Here is a 19,148-nt window from a genome sequence, read left to right as displayed (position 1 = left end):
TTTTTTGTATGTTTTTCTTTTTAATTTTTCATTTTTCTTGTTATAATTTGAAAACTCTAATAAAATATCTTTTAAAAAAAAATTTTTTCTCAGACAGGTTGCAGCAAACATTAGTCTTTCCAGGGAAGATTTGCCAAATCGAACTTGAGACGCAGATATAATAACAAAGTAAGACTATTAATCTCTGCAGCACAGTCTGTCTCGTAATGGCAGATCCCGATTAAGTAGTGCGTCACAAGAAAGTCTTTTATCTTCTTCCAAATATTTCAAAAAACAAAGGCTTTACTTAATATTATTATTTCCACACAGTTTATGTTTTCCAATCTCACGTGCTATAAGTAGTAAAAGACGGTTCTTCTGGGGGGGGTGTTGTTAGGTAGTATCGTAGTAAGAAAACAAACTGGCTTAGCTGTTGTTCTTTGATGTTATCTTTATTCCAATCCATCACACTTAGCATCTCAGTGGCTGGCTTAATTAGCAGATAAAATACCCTATCTTCGCTCGAAGCATGTCCATAAATCTTATCCAATCTTTTATCTTAAGAAATGGAACTTGGAGAGCTCATGAAGACAGTGTCCAGGAGATCCGAGCTCACTTGAGGGCTTTCCATCCAGTGCCCCCCCTCCTTCTTTTCGAACTCGGGGGTGGATTGTGGGCAGCTGCGGATGAGACTGCATCTTCCCTTCCACTGGGAAGAAACCTGGGAGGCTGATGACTCCCATCTCAGCCCCTTAATAACCTCGTGTGAGCTGGAGAGATGGTATTGTTGGCCATCTTCCATGGCGCCCCTAGTAGAGCCTGGCGCTTTCAGAACCTCAGGCGTGTTGTATAAAAAACACACCCTGTGAGTTTGTGGGGGGAAAGCTGAGGTATGGGAGGTAGACAAAGTTGTGGAGCTGCCCAAGCCCAAGACATTGAAAGCGGTTTGCAGGATAAATTTGGACAGCTTAGCAAGGAGAACACAGGAAGCCATCAAGTGCATTTTCTATGCAAAGGTATTCCTGAAAACATTAGCTTTAGATGATAAACAAAAACAAATGAGCCATTTCTGCATGTGGCATTGTTTACTGGGAAATAGCTTTCATGGAACTCTGACTATAATGACTTGGAGCTGTCCATCTTGATGTGGACTTTGAAAATCCTTCAAAATCTTTGAAGGGTGGGAATTATTGCTGCCAATATATTGGATTTGAAAGTTTATTCTTGGGCTTGAGTCATATTTGATCTCAGATAAGCTGTGTGCAAATGAAAAAGGTTGCTACTTTTCTTGGACAGATTTCTAAAACAACCAGTGCTAATTATTTAGTAAGTTTTATAGTAGTAGTAGTAGTAGTAGTAGTAGTAGTAGTAATAATAATAATAATTTATTTATATCCCGCCCATCTGGCTGGGTTTCCCCAGCCATTCTGGGTGGCTTCCAAACAAATATTAAAAGTAATACAGCATCAGACATTAAAAACTTCCCTAAACAGGGCCACCTTCAGTTGACTTTTAAAAGAAAAATAGTTGTTTATTGCTTTGACAACTGCTGGGAGGGCATTCCACAGGGCAGGAACCACTACCGAGAAGGCCCTCTGTCTGGTTCCCTGTAACCTCACTTCTTGCAGCGAGGGAACTGCCAGATGGCCCTCAGCGCTGGACCTCAGTGTCCAGGCAGAATGATGGGGGTGGAAACGCTCCTTCAAGTGTACAGGACTAAGGCCGTTTAGGGCTGTAAAGGTCAGCATCAACAATTTGAATTGTGCTCAGAAACATACTGGGAGCCAATTAAGATATTTCAGGACCGGTGTTATATGGTCTCAGCGGCTACTCCCAGTCACCAGTCTAGCTGCCTCATTCTGGATTAAAACAAAAAGGGATTAAGTTGGTGTTATTGGGGTGTAAGTCAGTGCAGGCATGTGTGTACAAATAGACATCCATTGGTGAATCTCAGGTCTCTCTTACCATTTGAGCCCATTTTCTACTAGTTGACCAGATGTAATACTGCATTTATTTCTTAAACGGGCAAAGACCACTGTTGAGCTTGGCTGTTCCTTGTGCAAAAAAACAAGTTCTTCCCCTGTTGTTCTTTAGATTATGTGCCTCGATGCTCCTGTATTACCGTTCTTTTCTTGTGTAACTTGCCAGGAATGATTTACTAAGCAGGAGCCATCGATTTAACCAAACTCTTATTAGTTAACAGAATTCTATAAAGCAGTTTCCTTGAGAGCTCTGAACGTGAGCCTTGAAAAGCTGAAATACTCTAAGCTACAGAAGAGATCGGTCTCTCCCCCTCTCTCCCACACTTTTTGACTGTAAAAACAAAAGGTAGGTACGTTTTCTTGTAAATTAAACTTTCCAGGGAAAAGCAGGACTACTGAATGACAAACAACTAATCTACTCTTTCTTGCAAGAGTTCTGAGGGGCAACAAGGTATTTCATCAGATGCATGGAAACTCTTGTCACAGTTCATATTCTTTTCTGGTGTCAAACAGAATGCAACATTTGTGCTACCAGAGATTAATAGTTATTTTGAGGGGACTGAATTTGAACTCCCATTGTGCAAGTGGAACCCTGCTCATTCGGCATGGGATACAACCCTTAATTTATATATTGGAAAATATATTTTGTACATACAATGTTTTCCACTAAAAAATTGTTGCATTTCTTAGCGATGAAAAACAAGACTTATATTGAGAATTAAAGTGATTTTCAGGCTTCATGGCACTTTATTTCTTTATCCCTTTTAAGCAATGGATTTTATTTTTATTTAAATGTTTATAAAACACCCATTCATCTCAAATATCACCAGGTGGTATATTTCCATTTGGTGCATCATATTATATATTATGGCCTGAAATGTCCCAACAGGTATAAAAGACCTGGCGACAACTGGCAACAACTTTGGTTTCCTCAGCACCCAATGGAGCCTTGAACTTTCTCCCATAACAATTCCCCGCCTCCTTATACCATGCACTGAGCCCACCCTTGCAAGTGCCTTCCTTGTCAGACGCAGGGAGGAGGCAGAAAAAGAAGAAGAAAGAGCTATTTTGGCAGTGGTGTCTCAGTATGGGAACACCTGCCCCAACAGGGCCCATTGTATGTGTAGCCAACTCTCTGTATTATCATAGATGAAGCTGAGAGCAGCATTCCCTCCATGGAACGTCCTTGGGCACCACATTCCAGCAGCAGTTTCAGCCAGAGCTGGCAATGGAAGCCAGATGGGCGGTGAAGAATACCTTTCTCTTTGCCACCCTGTGGTCCCGAGGCACATCTATGGTTTGGTCCCAAGAGGCCCGGAAAATACGTCACCCCAATTTCTTGAAGCTGATCAAGAACCCAGGAGGAAATGGCAAGAGTTCCCAACAGAGTCTGTCTTTCATTTTCCCTGGAACCATTTCCAGGGAGCACTTTTTGCTTCCTTCCCACCTCCCCTGAGTACTAGAATGAGTGTCTGAATAGCAACACTGATCAAACTATGATGCCAGGCAGCATAAAGTGAGGCTAAGGGCTGCTATTTTGCATGCTGCACACATGCACTTGAGAAATAACTATGTCAGGGTGAGAGAGAAAAGCCTTTTTGTGTAGGGCAAAGCCAGCTTTGAGTTGATAGCAGTGCCATTTAAAAAAAAAAAACATTTAAAACGGGGGGGGGGAATGCTTTGTTGCCTCAATGATGGGTCAAGTCTCTGTTCTTTAAATGATGGACCTTTATGTTGCTCACCTGTGATGGAAGAGAAGCATGGGATTCTGCTATGGGGTCTGCTAGAGGAGTAGGATTTGACAAAATGACACCTCTATTTGTTTGTGATTTCCCATTGTCACATAATAGAGATAACTATTCCCTTCTATTTATTCTTAGGCAGGCAATGCAACCAGACAAGAAATACCTTTTCACATACAAAGGATTTTATTTCTACCCAGATTTGGCTTCAGCGGAGTACTTAGATTCTCTGCAGGATTTTGAAATAAGAGACAGTGATGTATTTATAGTCACTTATCCAAAATCAGGTAAGAGTACATTTTCGTAGGTTGAACCATCATTTCAATTCAACCCTGACGGATACCCACATATATCTACATAGTATCTGTATTATCCTAACGCAAGTTTAAAACTAAATGCAAAATTGGAACTTACCTGGTTACAGAAAGGTGAACTGGGCCATGTTTTGTTTTGTTTCAAAAAAAAAGAGATGAGATAATGAGTTTTCCACCAGTGTCAACCTGTATGAGGTTTGGAAAACAACATAAATACACATCAAAAACATTCAAATGTGCTTGCTAAGGGTTTATTGTATTCACCCACTTTCAGGATTTTGTATGTAGTGGTAAAATGGTGATTGTAAAATTCTATGCGTAAGAACTTTCATCCTGTGACTTTTTATTTCAGCATTTATCTGCCACAGATTTGCCAATAATAACGAGGGTCCGTATCCAATGCAGTTGTGCCCTCCATGCAATAGCTTCCACTTCCACACCAGAACCTCCTTCACTCTTCTCTCCCCTTGTGTCCCCAGTGTTCCCCAAATCTGCCTTGGAGGGTTGGTGGGGGTGGGGAAGACACAATAACCGGGAGTGGGAGAGGAGAGAGGGGGGAATTTCTGCACTTTTCAGGCATTTAGGACTTGGGTGACATGAAGAAAGGCTTCTGCAACTGCCTTTTGCCTATTATGTTTGTCTCACTGGCCATTTGTCAACATTCCTTTTTCTGGAATAAATTGATAAAAAAATCATAGTTTGAATGTGCTGAATCAAAGTACTTTGTAGAATCAGACAACCTTTTTTTTATTCTCTAGACTTTGTCTATCATTTGTATAATGTGCTGTGAAGAATCCGGAATAGAGTTTTTGGTAGCTTTCTGAACAATAAAGGAACTTATTAGCAAATATTGTTCTGTCTTCCCAAATCCTCAAATTCTGTGAAACCTTTAGGTGAACTTCACATTTCTCATCCACAATGGAAAGAAAGCCTTGGTCAATGTTCCTCATTCACCGTTTGCTGCCCCTATTTCAGTGGTGGTCTGTGTGACACCAAAATTTGGTGCCCCCCACCTCTCACCTTCTATTTGACATCATAGTGTTGGCAACCTGTGTAGCCAGGTCCCTAAATCAGCCTCTGCTTGCTGTGTTGATTCCCTTCCTCTCTCTCATTTCTTTTCAGTGTTGCAATTCAGATAGTAAGCTCCATGATGCAGAGACATGTTGTTTTCAGTTATTCTCTTTAAAGCACTAAGTACATTCATGACAATGAATGAAATTAAAGTAAAGGGTAAAGGTACCCCCAACTGTTAGGTCCAGTCGCGGATGACTCTGGGGCTTTGTGCTCATCTCGCTCTATAGGCCGAGGGAGCCGGTGTTTGTCCGCAGACAGCTTCTGGGTCATGTGTCCAGCAAGACGAAGCCGCTTCTGGCAAACCAGAGCACTCAAAGAAATGCCAGTTACTTTCCTGTCGGAGCAGTACCTATTTATCTACTTGCACTTTAATGTCCTTTTGAACTGCTAGGTGGGCAGGAGCAGGGACCCGTCGCAGGGATTCGAACCATGACCTTCTGATTGGCAAGCCCTTGGCTCTGTGGTTTAGACCGCAGTGCCACCCGCAGCCCCATATAAATGAAATTAAGTAAACTTATTCTCGTTTATAGGCACAATATGGACCCAAAATATTTTGAGCTTGATTTATCATGAAGGTCATCGAGATGGAACCGAAAAAGTCGACTTACTAGACAGGGCTCCGTGGCTGGAGTACAATGTCCGCAATGTGGATTATGTCAATCGCCCATCACCTCGTCTCTTTACTTCCCATCTACCCTACTATTTAGTACCCAAAGGATTAAGGAACAGAAGAGCAAAAGTAGGAAACAGTACATTTATTATTTGATCATATTCAATGTTTGTCTTGCCTTATTTGAATGAACATCTCAGTTTCCATTAAAATTTCTCTGATTTTGAGGGAAGTTCATCCAGCTGCAATTCCTTTGTCCATATGAAGGAATAATGCTCTGTGCACCCTGAGCTTGGAATAATTCCCATGACTCCTAAACAGCACAGAGTTTATGCTCCACCATAGTAAAAGTCCTGGAGGGTGTTAAGAATAAAACAGGTTCTTTTATCTGAGATTCAGTGCACTTCAGGCAGAACACAAGCAAGCAGTCAGACAACCAATATATTGGAATTTCTACATAGCATTGCTTTGTTGAGTAACAAGCAGAACACATAACAAGATAAGGGAACATGCACTCAGTCACTCACACAATCGCACATACACTCACCACTCTTCTTCTGGATTGGGTGGGCAGAGAGTGGGATCCTGGCTGCATCTGACACACCAACCCTCCTGAAAAGCCCGATGTTATATAGTCCTTTTTGATGCACATCTGAATATTGGCATTTCTCGTTGCCTTTGACATGTTCTGGCAGTCCTCCACCATTAGCATGTTCTTGGCATATCACAACTCTCATGGTTTGCGCCTGGTCTTCTGTAACTTTTGGCACAAGACGATACTCAATGTTTGTAACTAGCATTGCACAGCCAGTCTTTATGTTTCCTTGCAGGTACAGTACTTTTGCCAGAACATGCACATTCCATTCGCTCTTTGATCAGCACAATTTATTAATAGTTCATCAACAGCATCCATTTTATGTGGTGGTCTTCAGCCATCTTGCAGCCCATTCAAAACATGGCATTCGTTGTGCGAGTACTTGGAGCTCAGAAAGCTGACAGAAGCTCTATGAGATAAACCTAAAAAGATGATGAAAGAAGAATGGGAATGTATAAATAATTATCTAGGGGATAAGGGTTCAACAAGAAAGACCTGGTTATGTTTAGAATGATACCTCATAGAGAAATTTTCCCTGATACCAAGATGAGGGATTCCTTGGAATGCAGATAGAGAGAATTGATAAGAATAATGATCTGTTGTGACCTTGATGGAATCATACAGTAGATGAGCCTTCCTGTGTTCGGCTCCTCCTCCTCCTCCCCTCCTCCTCCTCCTCCTCCTCCTCCTCCTCCTCCTCCTTCTTCTTCTTCCCTTTCCCTTTTCCTTTTTTCTCATCCTTCTTCTTATGTTTTATGCCATGTACTTTGATATTTTTTGTAGTTTTTTAGCTTTTTTTCATTATTATCATTATTAAGTAATTTTCTTTTGTAATTTTGGTTGTCTATATTTATATGTATTTGTTTAAAGCAAAATAAAAGTATTTTTAAAAAAGAAAAAAAATGGCATTCGTTACAAGGGTGCCATCCAATACACTTAATAAGAATAAGCTCATTCGACACCATAGGATTGCACTGTGCATGTGACATTCATGTTGCAAAAGAGGGTGATGCTGCCAGGGCTGTAAAGCAACTTGGAAGCACCAAGAATCCACAACAAGAGATATCTGAGATCCATCCATTTATTATTTTAGGAATCGAAAGAATTTGTTGTTATTCCTGCAGGTGGTTTATGTGGCCAGAAACCCAAAGGATGTCTTGGTTTCCTTTTACCATTTTTCCAAAACTATAGTCAAATTTGAAGAGGTAGAAGATTTTGGAATTTTCATGGAGAGGTTTTTGGCTGGGAAGGGTAAGGATGAATTGCTACTCTAAAATGAATCACTCTTGTCCCTTCATCTTTATCCTTTGACAACAGATTAAAGAATTTCTCTCTGTGTTAAGGAACCTTTTCAGAATGCCATGTCTGATGCCACAGGTTACTCTGAGGAAATTCCACATCCATGCATCACAAAGCGTCTCCAACTGAGACTCCAACTACACCATTTTATGTCACTGATGACTGGTGCCCATTGATGCCGAAAGGAGGGTATAGATCTGGCCAACTCCCAAAGGAAATCAGGTGGATTTGTATGCTGTCTGCATCAGGATGCAGCAGCTACAAATCATTACAAGGTGGAGACCTAATTCTTAATCAAGTGTAGAGATTTGTGTCAAGTTAAGTCAGAAACCCTGACAGTGTCTCTAAATGTTGCAAGTATTAAATGCCACTGTCAGGCAACTGACATCAGAGCAACAGGAGAAGGAGAGGCTCTCCGATTCTGCAGGGGAAGGTACCAGCACTAGGGGGAGACGAAGCTTTATGGAGGGGGAAGGAAATCAGCGTAACACCAAAGATCCAGGAGAGCAAATGGGAGAAGAGGTGGAAGGGCTCTGGGATTCCTCCTTGGAAGTCAGTGAGGAGAGCCCTGGTCCTCCACTACCCACGCCCTCCTTGCGCAGGAGACTCCCGCGCAATGAGAGGCGGAGACGATTGGGAGTCAAAAAACTTTTATGCTGGCAAAGGACATAAGGAAACTGCCAGATTGAGAAGGAAGTGAGCTGGAGGAAGACTAGACTGATCTCAGCCCACCCATCAATCTCCCATCACACTAGGATGGGAAGCACTGCAGGGAGCCTTAAAATGCAGAACTCTTCTGCAAATTCCTTCTCTGAGAAAGTGTTTGATGAAGGTGGATGGCATTAATTCAGCTTCTGTTTAATGATTTGTACCACTGCTGGTTCTTAAAATGATCCCTTAAACTTGTTTTAATGGACTTTATACGTTCGTACTGCTTCTCTCTGAATGTTTTTTTTTTAAAAAAATCTGATCTACATCTTATGCCAAATCAACATCTCTCACATCAGTACTTGCAAGTTTATGGCTGGACCATGTGGAAGGCTGGTACTCTCACAAGGATGACTTCAATATTCTGTTTCTTACCTATGAGGAAATGAAGAAGGTAAGTTATCAAAATGCTATCCAGTCTGAGATTAAACATCCATCAAAACACTCCTTTACAAAATGGAGGAAGGAAGCAATTTGATTATTCAAGTGCCCTCAGCTGCTGCTTTCCCAGCTGGTCTCGCTTCCTTTCCAAAAGATTTTTCAAAGCCAAGCAGGCCATGGATTTGGGTGCAGCTTTCAGATCCTAGACTGCAAAAATGTACTGTAACCATTTCCCCTGAGGGATTATGGGGCTATAAACAAAGTGTCATGATCCCAAGCAAGATATATCATTTCACAGGCCCTCTGATGCTGAGGAGAGATGTCACAGAACCTCCCTTGTGTCTTCAACAGGGACATTTATTTATTTACTTGTGGACTCAGAGCTGCCCCATAATATAGTGCATTCTGCATGGCTCATGGAATAAAAGTACCATAACAATGAAAGTGCAATATGATGCAATGGCAATTATTCCAAACTAGGCAAAGAAAGATGCAGGCTGCTTGTTTCCCCTGCTTGTAATCCTGCCTATTCCATGAGTTTTAGTCTCTAGGCTGTCAGGTTTCTCTATTGTGGATGGCCTGACATTAAAACCACGTTCCATTTCAGGATCTGAGAAGCTGTGTATTGAAATTATGCAACTTCCTGGGAAAGAGACTGACGGAAAAGGAGGTGGATGCTGTTGTGGATCAGGCTACATTTAATAAAATGAAAGCAGATCCGAGGGCAAACTATGAGTTCACTCGACCAGATCGCATGGACCGCAGCAAAGGACATTTTCTTCGCAAAGGTAAGTTAATGGTAGAAAAAATTGATTTGGTGCTGCTTGTAGAATCCCCTACAGATTCACCTGATATGTGATAAGTACCAAGTAATGGTGATTTCATTTTTCCAGTCTTCATGAAACTCTCAGTTTCTGTTATTTCTTAATTTTAGAGTTGTTCTATTATGTACTTTCCCTGTTGTTTTTTCCTTGTTTAAATAGGAGGTTTTCCTCACAAAGCTAAGTTAATGGTAGATCACACTGACTTGGTGCTGCTTGCAGAATCCCTGACATTTTCACCTGACAATTGCATCTAGGGATCAAATATATCTGGAGTTATGGATATTTATTTGACCACCACAATGCACTTTCTTTCTGTCTGCTTCCTGGGCCAGGCACTGTTGGAGACTGGAAGAACATGATGACAGTCACACAAAGTGAAAGGTTTGATAGCGTTTTTAAGGAGAGAATGGAAAAGCTGCCCATCAAGTTCTGCTGGGACATCCATGAGGAATCATGAGTCTGCCTTCTGTCTGGAAGGATGAAATAAAGTGCACTGTATGCATTTAATCCAGCCCTATTTATAAGATTCAGCAGAATATTCTCATGTGGCTTAATAGCTTCCTAATGTTCAAATATGTGCATTAATGTTTTTAAAACACCACAATAAAATTACATTTCTACTGTCCGCTTCTTCTCTTTCTACATTACAACATGTCCTAATTTCTGACCCCATGTGCAAATGTTAAGGAATCCCAGGATATCTATTGGGATTAGTAATTGTGTTTTAATTTGGCAGTGAGGCTACCACTGGATTATTATAATTGAAATTTAATAAAAAATGTTCTTAAAATAAGCAAACTAACCAACTATTGGTGTCCCAGATACACTGGCGGAGGAAGTGGGCTGTGGGCCACCCCATGCCTGAGGGGGGGGTCACATTGCTGCGCCGCCCCCCAAAAGATGCTCACCACTTGCCGTGGGCAGCGCCCCCCTGATATGCTCACCCCGCGCCCGGGTGCCAGAGCAACTAGATCTGCTTCTGCCCAGACAGCAATGTAAATCATCCTACTCACTCATGTCATCTATTTATTTGTTGTTTGTGGAATTCAACTTCACGCTCTTCCAATCATTCCATCAGGACAAACATTCCAGCCTGCTGGTTGGCACAACGCCTCCACACCTTCATTCCTTCTGCACTGTTCTTGGGGTTCTCCTGACCCCCTCAGAGTCAATTTTGAGGGTGCGTGGGGAATATGTGGGGAGAAGTGGGGGAAATGGACAGTGTATGTTTGATGCTCATAGCAATCTCCTTCATGGGTCAGATTGAAAAGGAGGAATTTCCATCGGGATCATGGAGCAGAGAGAAAGGGTTAAAGCAAATTTTGGATGCCAGAGAACCTGGATCAGAAGTTCCCACTGCTACTTTTAAATCTTAAGAAATGATGTCATGAGTTCCATGGAGACATCACAGAGGGACTGGTTGGATCCTGAAAATCAATGGGAGGAGCTCAGGAAGGTGGGGCTGAATAAACCTGGGGAAGGTCTTAGCCGGATGCAAGTGGTGAAATGAGGACCCCAAGAAGTGTCTGAGCCCAGGGAGAAGGCCAGTAGTCTAGAGAACAGAGAGGCACCAAGCGGGTTGGCAGAAAAATGTTCTGCCCCTGTAACATTGGACATTCCAAGCCAGATACCGCCTTGGTGCCTCTTCCAGTCAGCAAGAAGCCTTCTCCTTCAGGAGAGAGGACTAGAGTAAATTGGATGCTGAGCCATTGCCAATGCTGCCTCCATCTCCAAGGACACACAGATGCTAGCACATGAAAAATCCTTGCAGACCCAACCCACTGGACGTCTGCCTGTTTGCTTGATTGTCTCCTTAGAGAGCTTAGGGCCCAGGTATTCTTGGAACAGGGCCCAGGCATTGGACATATCAAGGGAAAAGGCTGCACTTTGCCACGTCCTGAAGGTCTAGGAAAATTTAGTCCAGGGTCCAACCTAGACCAGAGAGCAGCGATCAAACACATCAGGCCCTGGGCAAGGTCTCAGGAGCTGAGAGGGGCACATCACTAGTCCCAGCCTGACCCCACTGCCCATCTCTGAGAGACTGGGCTGGAGTTGACAGCAAAGCAGTGAAGTATCCCTCTGCATCCTACCCCCACAAACTATGTCAAGAAAGACTTCTTATGCCATCTTTTTGCATGCCACCCCAATTTTGAGCAGTGCAAGATTCCCTGGTTTCCAAATGCTCTTTCTCTCAAAAAGGGTATGTGGCAATCTAAATTTGGGAGACATTACACTAAAAGAATGTGCATGTTGATCTTGGAACCTCCCAATAAAGGTGCCGGATTCTGCTGCAGCAACTAGGGATGGCATTTTGTGACAAACTGGCGTTACAACTATCTATTTGACCACCACAGTGCCAGGCCCTCTTGGAGACTGGGAAAAGATGATGGCCATTGCAAAAAAATAAAAGGTTTTCAGAGTGTTTTTCAGAAGCAGATGGAAAGGCTCCTCTACAGGTTCTGCTGGAACATCAATGCAGATTCCAGCTTGAGAATATTTATACAAACTTTTTCTCTGTCTTGCATGTGTGTACCAATTGTCCAAATTTCGAGAGATTTGCTGCAGTCCATCTAAAGCTGTGTTGGAACCAAGCAAACAGCATTCTGCATGGAGTTGCTTGCTCAGGTCCTTCTCTAGAATAGGATGTGCATATCTTGTAGTATCTGTCAATCCATGTGTTGCAAATAATTGGTTGAGAGCTGTGATTGTTGGAACAGATGTTTATGTTTATTTGAAGGCATTTTGAGTGGAAGAACAACAGGCAAGAAGTAATTTCCTTATAATGGTCCTACAAAATCAATATGCATTCGTGATCATTCGTGATCATGCAAGAAGTAATTTCCTTGCAATAGGCGTGGGAGGATCCATCTCCGCTTTCAAATATAAAAACTGCCTCTGCCTCTTCTAGTTTTTAAGGGTGTGGATGAGTGAATCTTATCCATCTGGGTTTCCTCTTAGTTTCTCACATTTCCAGCGTTCTTTTTGGTTCACCAGTTTGTGCAGAAGAAGAGAAAAAAATCATGAAAAATTGTCTGCATTTTAGTGTACATTTCTGTTGATATTCAAATAATGCTTATTACAAAGATTAATATACACACACAATATTTTTGTTGATATACTTAATTTTGCATGATATTTTCAGTAAAATATACATTCTATTATCGGCATAATATCATAAACACTTTCCCCTAAAATACACACATTATTTGGTTGGAAAGGTGTACCGTGTAATCTGAAGATGTGTGAATTTTTATGGATGAACTGCAGCTGTGTTTCTGTTCACATACCATTTCAGGAAGTTGAAATTAGGTGGACTTGCATTAAAGCATTAATCAGATTACTCCCCATGCCTGCTCTGGAGTATTATTACAGTCTGCCTGGCAACTAAAGCTGATAGATAAAAGACCCCAGGAAACCAACATCTATCATCCAGGAATGTTTTTGTGGGCTTTGAAACATCTATCGCTCCAACATATGAAGTCAGTATCATTTATCAGGAAACACAGCTGAGATTTGCCATCATTTGAAATAAAAAACCCTGCAACCATAATATAAACCGCACTTTCACAATCTCTCTTTTTTAAATTTTTTTATTAAGTTTTCCATTTTAACAATCCAATCAAATCACATTAAATATTCCAAATTATACAAATATATATCATAAAGTCCAAATATTTTGCCAAATTATAATTTTTTTGTTGGGAGTTCCCATGCTTCAAGTTCAGTAGGCTCCAATCATCTCATATTTCTACTTCTTTCAGTGTCCACTAGTCCCTTCTTTAAATCTTCTTGTTATTATCCTTCTTCTTTCATAGCCTCTGAGTTGTTTCCACAGGCGAGCTGAAATGATCAATTTTATACTTCGGTGTGAACTTTGTATGACTCTCCCCCCCCCCCCCTTTTGCAGCTGGTAAGTCTTTTATTTGCAGTATGTCCTCACGCGCTAGTTTTATGCCAAATCCATCCAAAAGTCCTTCTCGGGTGGCATATGCCATCTTATCTCAGTTTTGATGAAATAGAATCTAGGCGTTTGCTCATTAATTTTCTCAGACAGGGAAGACTTCCGGGGTGGCGCCACCGGCAATGGCGGATTCCCTCTGAAACGGAGGGACAAGCTCCGCGCGAAACGGGTCTTTCCCGCTCCGGTGAAGCGGGGACCCTTTAGAAATCACAGGCGGATGAAGCCTGTGACCTTGGGACTCGGCGGGCACCCTTAGCACCCCCCAACCCGCTAAGGAACCCAATAACGGGCTCCGAAGCGAAGAGGGGGAAGTGGCGCGGTGCTGAGAGTCTACCGCTATTTCCATGGAGCGAAGCCGCACAGCCACTGCCGGAGAGCGCTGCCTTCTTCTTGGACAATTTGGATTCTAAAAACAACCACAGTGAGTACTTAAACTCGGGAAAATCAAACCACAATTTAAGTAACTGGGAAAAGAAAGGAATTGGACTCAAAAATGCATTTCAATTCGGTACTGAAACGGGAAGGTCTAACAGGAAGTCAACCTTCGGTTTTTTTGTTTTCCCAGGAATTATACCAAGATTGTGCCTTGTCAGAACAGATGAAAGAAGAGGATTCTGCTGAACCTTGGGAGTCAGAAATGGAGCCACAGACGGAGGTTGCGGCCCTACAGGAACATGAATCTTTGGAATTGACAACTGGCTTTCGAAAAAATCAGACTCGGAAAGAAGTTTGGATTGGACTGGAAATGGGGGGTTGGATTGACCCCCCTGAGCAGGGACATATGGACTTTCCGAGTCTGGTAGTGGATTGTGAGAGGCTTGGAGATATGGGGATTCCAAAGTTTGGAGGGACTTTGAAACATGCTTTTAAGTACTGCATGGAGCTCAGTTTGGACTGTGGAAAAGGGACCTTTTGGTTGGAAGGAGGCAAAAGCATTATTAAATTGGAGATCACACGAGTGAAAAGAAAATATGAAGAAAAACAGTGGAAGGGACGTGGAAGAGATTTAAGAGCCTCGGATATAAGATCACCAGGTTAATGTGCCAGTTTAATGGGATAAATGGACTGACAAACCCGGGACCTGGGGGAAGGGACGTTGGATGAAGATTTTCTTTCTCTTTTTTATTTTTTGTTATTAGGATTATCCTACATAATTGATGAATACTAGATGGATGTATGAAATGAAACTGCTTGGCTCTGGTATAAAAGTTTAAGGGATTAGGAAAGAATATAACGGTTAAGAGAAGTTATTAAAAATAAGATTTAGGTTAAGGTGTTGTTGTTTTTATAGGACAATGAGGAGAATAGAGTAAGGTAATGTAATGAAAGATTAGAATAGGGTAAAAACTTGATGGTAAGGATTTGTTGAACTAACAAATTGAACTGGAATACAAAAAAAGGAGGTATGAGGAGGTCTGGGAAAATAAGTGTATGGAAGATATGTTATGAAAATTAATGTGTTTTTAACTGTTTTTATTTTGTATGTTTTTCTTTTTTTCTTTTTCATTTTTCTTGTTATAATTTGAAAACTCTAATAAAATATCTTTTTAAAAAAATTCTCAGGCAGGTTGCAGCAAACATTAATAATAATAATAATAATAATAATAATAATAATAATAATAATTTATTATTTATACCCCGCCCATCTGGCTGGGCCTTCCCAGCCACTCTGGGCGGCTTCCATAAAAACCAAAAATACAATAAAATATCACATGATAAAAACTTCCCTGAACAGGGCTGCTTTAAGATGTCTTCTGAATGTCAGGTCGTTGTTTATCGCTTTGACATCTGCTGGAAGGGCGTTCCACAGGGCGGGCGCCACTACCGAGAAGGCCCTCTGTCTGGTTCCCTGTAGCTTTGCTTCTCGCAATGAGGGGACCGCCAGATGGCCCTCAGCGCTGGACCTCAGTGTCTGGGCAGAACGATGAGGGTGGAAACGTTCCTTCAAGTATACAGGACTGAGGCCGTTTAGGGCTTTAAAGGTCAGCATCAACAATTTGAATTGTGCTCAGAAACATACTGGGAGCCAATTAAGATATTTCAGGACCGGTGTTATATGGTCTCGGCGGCTACTCCCAGTCACCAGTCTAGCTGCCTCATTCTGGATTAAAACAAAAAGGGATTAAGTTGGTGTTATTAGGGTGTAAGTCAGTGCAGGCATGTGTGTACAAATAGACATCCATTGGTGAATCTCAGGTCTCTCGTACCATTTGAGGCCATTTTCTACTAGTGGACCAGACGTAATACTGCATTTATTTCTTAACCGGGCAAAGACCGCTGTTGACCTTGGCTGTTCCTTGTGCAAAAAAACAAGTTCTTCCCCTGTTGTTCTTTAGATTATGCGCCTCGATGCTCCTGTATTACCGTTCTTTTCTTGCGTAACTTGCCAGGAATGATTTACTAAGCAGGAGCCATCGATTTAACCAAACTCTTATTAGTTAACAGAATTCTATAAAGCAGTTTCCTTGAGAGCTCTGAACGTGAGCCTTGAAAAGCTGAAATACTCTAAGCTACAGAAGAGATCGGTCTCTCCCTCTCTCTCCCACACTTTTTGGCTGTAAAATCAAAAGGTAGGTACGTTTTCTTGTAAATTAAACTTTCCAGGGAAAAGCAGGACTACTGAATGACAAACAGCTAATCTACTCTTTCTTGCAAGAGTTCTGAGGGGCAACAAGGTATTTCATCAGATGCATGGAAACTCTTGTCACAGTTCATATTCTTTTCTGGTGTCAAACAGAGTGCAACATTTGTGCTACCAGAGATTAATAGTTATTTTGAGGGGACTGAATTTGAACTCCCATTGTGCAAGTGGAACCCTGCTCATTCGGCATGGGATACAACCCTTAATTTATATATTGGAAAATATATTTTGTACATACAATGTTTTCCACTAAACAATTGTTGCATTTCTTAGCGATGAAACACAAGACTTATATAGAGAATTAAAGTGATTTTCAGGCTTCATGGCACTTTATTTCTTTATCCCTTTATCCCTTTTAAGTAATGGATTTTATTTTTATTTAAATGTTTATAAAACACCCATTCATCTCAAATATCACAAGGTGGTATATTTCCATTTGGTGCATCATATTATATATTATGGCCTGAAATGTCCCAACAGGTATAAAAGACCTGGCGACAACTGGCAACAACTTTGGTTTCCTCAGCACCCAATGGAGCCTAGAACTTTCTCCCATAACAATTCCCCACCTCCTTATACCATGCACTGAGCCCACCCTTGCAAGTGCCTTCCTTGTCAGAGGCTACGTGGGAGGAGAGAAATTGGCGCAGGGAGGAGGCAGAAAAAGAAGAAGAAAGAGCTATTTTGGCAGTGGTGTCTCAGTATAGGAACACCTGCCCCAACAGGGCCCATTGTATGTGTAGCCAACTCTCTGTATTATCATAGATGAAGCTGAGAGCAGCATTCCCTCCATGGAATGTCCTTGGGCACCACATTCCAGCAGCAGTTTCAGCCAGAGCTGGCAATGGAAGCCAGATGGGCGGTGAAGAATACCTTTCTCTTTGCCACCCTGTGGTCCCCAGGCACATCTATGGTTTGGTCCCAGGAAGCCCGGAAAATACGTCACCCCAATTTCTTGAAGCTGATCAAGAACCCAGGAGGAAATGGCAAGAGTTCCCAACAGAGTCTGTCTTTCATTTTCCCTGGATCCATTTCCAGGGAGCAGTTTTTGCTTCCTTCCCACCTCCCCTGAGTACTAGAATGAGTGTCAGAATAGCAACACTGATCAAACTATGATGCCAGGCAGCATAAAGTGAGGCTAAGGGCTGCTATTTGGCATGCTGCACACATGCACTTGAGAAATAACTATGTCAGGGTGAGAGAGAAAAGCCTTATTGTGTAGGGCAAAGCTAGCTTTGAGTTGAAAGCAGCACCATTTTAAAAAAAAACATTTAAAGCAGGGCGGGGGGGGGGAGAATGCTTTGTTGCCTCAATGATGGGTCAAGTCTCTGTTCTTTAAATGATGGACCTTTATGTTGCTCACCTGTGATGGAAGAGAAGCATGGGATTCTGCTATAGGGTCTGCTAGAGGAGTAGGATTTGACAAAATGACACCTCTATTTCTTTGTGATTTCCCATTGTCGCATAATAGAGATAACTATTCCCTTCTATTTATTCTTAGGCAGGCAATGCAACCAGACAAGAAATACCTTTTCACATACAAAGGATTTTATTTCCAGACAGATTTGACTTCAGCGGAGTACTTAGATTCCCTGCAGGATTTTGAAATAAGAGACAGTGATGTATTTATAGTCACTTATCCAAAATCAGGTAAGAGTACATTTTCGTAGGTTGAACCATCATTTCAATTCAACCCTGACGGATACCCACATATATCTACATAGTATCTGTATTATCCTAACGCAAGTTTAAAACTAAATGCAAAATTGGAACTTACCTGGTTACAGAAAGGTGAACTGGGCCATGTTTTGTTTTGTTTCAAAAAAAAAGAGATGAGATAATGAGTTTTCCACCAGTGTCAACCTGTATGAGGTTTGGAAAACAACATAAATACACATCAAAAACATTCAAATGTGCTTGCTAAGGGTTTATTGTATTCACCCACTTTCAGGATTTTGTATGTAGTGGTAAAATGGTGATTGTAAAATTCTATGCGTAAGAACTTTCATCCTGTGACTTTTTATTTCAGCATTTATCTGCCACAGATTTGCCAATAATAACGAGGGTCCGTATCCAATGCAGTTGTGCCCTCCATTCAATAGCTTCCACTTCCACACCAGAACTTCCTTCACTCTTCTCTCCCCTTGTGTCCCCAGTGTTCCCCAAATCTACCTTGGAGGGTTGGTGGGGGTGGGGAAGACACAATAACTGGGAGTGGGAGAGGAGAGAGGGGGGAATTTCTGCACTTTTCAGGCATTTAGGACTTGGGTGACATGAAGAAAGGCTTCTGCAACTGCCTTTTGCCTATTATGTTTGTCTCACTGGCCATTTGTCAACATTCCTTTTTTTGGAATGAATTGATAAAAAAATCATAGTTTGAATGTGCTGAATCAAAGTACTTTGGAGAATCAGACAACCTTTTTTTTATTCCCTGGACTTTGTCTATCATTTGTATAATGTGCTGTGAAGAATCTGGAATAGAGTTTTTGGTAGCTTTCTGAACAATAAAGGAACTTATTAGCAAATATTGTTCTGTCTTCCCAAATCCTCAAATTCTGTGAACCCTTTAGGTGAACTTCGCATTTCTCATCCACAATGGAAAGGAAGCCTTGGTCAATGTTCCTCATTCACCGTTTGCTGCCCCTATTTCAGTGGTGGTCTGTGTGACACCAAAATTTGGTGCCCCCCACCTCTCACCTTCTTTTTGACATCATAGTGTTGGCAACCTGTGTAGCCAGGTCCCTAAATCAGCCTCTGCTTGCTGTGTTGATTCTCTTCCTCTCTCTCATTTTTTTTCAGTGTTGCAATTCAGATAGTAAGCTCCATGATGCAGAGACATGTTGTTTTCAGTTATTCTCTTTAAAGCACTAAGTACATTCATGACAATGAATGAAATTAAAGTAAAGGGTAAAGGTACCCCCAACCGTTAGGTCCAGTCACGGATGACTCTGGGGCTTTGTGCTCATCTCACTCTATAGGCCGAGGGAGCGTTTGTCTGCAGACAGCTTCCGGGTCATGTGTCTTTCCCCCCCCCCTTT

At 41.7% G+C, this 19,148-nt stretch overlaps 2 protein-coding genes and 1 long non-coding RNA gene across 5 annotated transcripts in view; 2 read left to right on the top strand and 1 right to left on the bottom strand.

Moving 5' to 3' along the window:
- Nucleotides 1-10,133, top strand: part of LOC308583619 (amine sulfotransferase-like) — a 39,543-nt gene extending 29,410 nt beyond the window's left edge. Inside the window, exons 1-7 of one of the 3 annotated variants that reach the window (XM_081187796.1) lie at nt 2,184-2,307; nt 3,842-3,990; nt 5,622-5,830; nt 7,421-7,547; nt 8,603-8,697; nt 9,292-9,472; nt 9,841-10,133. In XM_081187796.1, coding sequence (XP_081043922.1) covers nt 3,849-3,990; nt 5,622-5,830; nt 7,421-7,547; nt 8,603-8,697; nt 9,292-9,472; nt 9,841-9,965 — 879 coding nt within the window. In that variant the 5' untranslated portion in view covers nt 2,184-2,307; nt 3,842-3,848 and the 3' untranslated portion in view covers nt 9,966-10,133. Of the gene's footprint in view, nt 1-2,183; nt 2,308-3,841; nt 3,991-5,621; nt 5,831-7,420; nt 7,548-8,602; nt 8,698-9,291; nt 9,473-9,840 lie in introns of those variants that run through there. The other 2 variants (XM_081187797.1, XM_081187795.1) reach the window with 2 other exon arrangements.
- LOC308583661 overlaps nt 1-19,148 on the bottom strand; it is a 60,099-nt gene that overhangs the window by 12,600 nt on the left and 28,351 nt on the right. The window contains exon 2 of the long non-coding RNA XR_014006322.1: nt 7,879-7,937. This is a non-coding gene — a long non-coding RNA (uncharacterized lncRNA). The remainder of the gene's footprint in view (nt 1-7,878; nt 7,938-19,148) is intronic.
- LOC308583620 (amine sulfotransferase-like) overlaps nt 1-19,148 on the top strand; it is a 46,613-nt gene that overhangs the window by 18,034 nt on the left and 9,431 nt on the right. Inside the window, exon 2 of the mRNA XM_081187798.1 lies at nt 17,616-17,760. Within this exon, the coding sequence (XP_081043924.1) occupies nt 17,619-17,760 (142 nt within the window). The 5' untranslated portion in view covers nt 17,616-17,618. The remainder of the gene's footprint in view (nt 1-17,615; nt 17,761-19,148) is intronic.

Source organism: Podarcis bocagei (assembly GCF_964188305.1).
Source record: "Podarcis bocagei genome assembly, chromosome: 3".
In the NCBI taxonomy this organism is placed as follows: domain Eukaryota; kingdom Metazoa; phylum Chordata; class Lepidosauria; order Squamata; family Lacertidae; genus Podarcis; species Podarcis bocagei.
The sequence above is the reverse complement of the archived record's forward strand: the minus strand, read 5'-3'. Positions and strand labels throughout refer to the sequence as shown.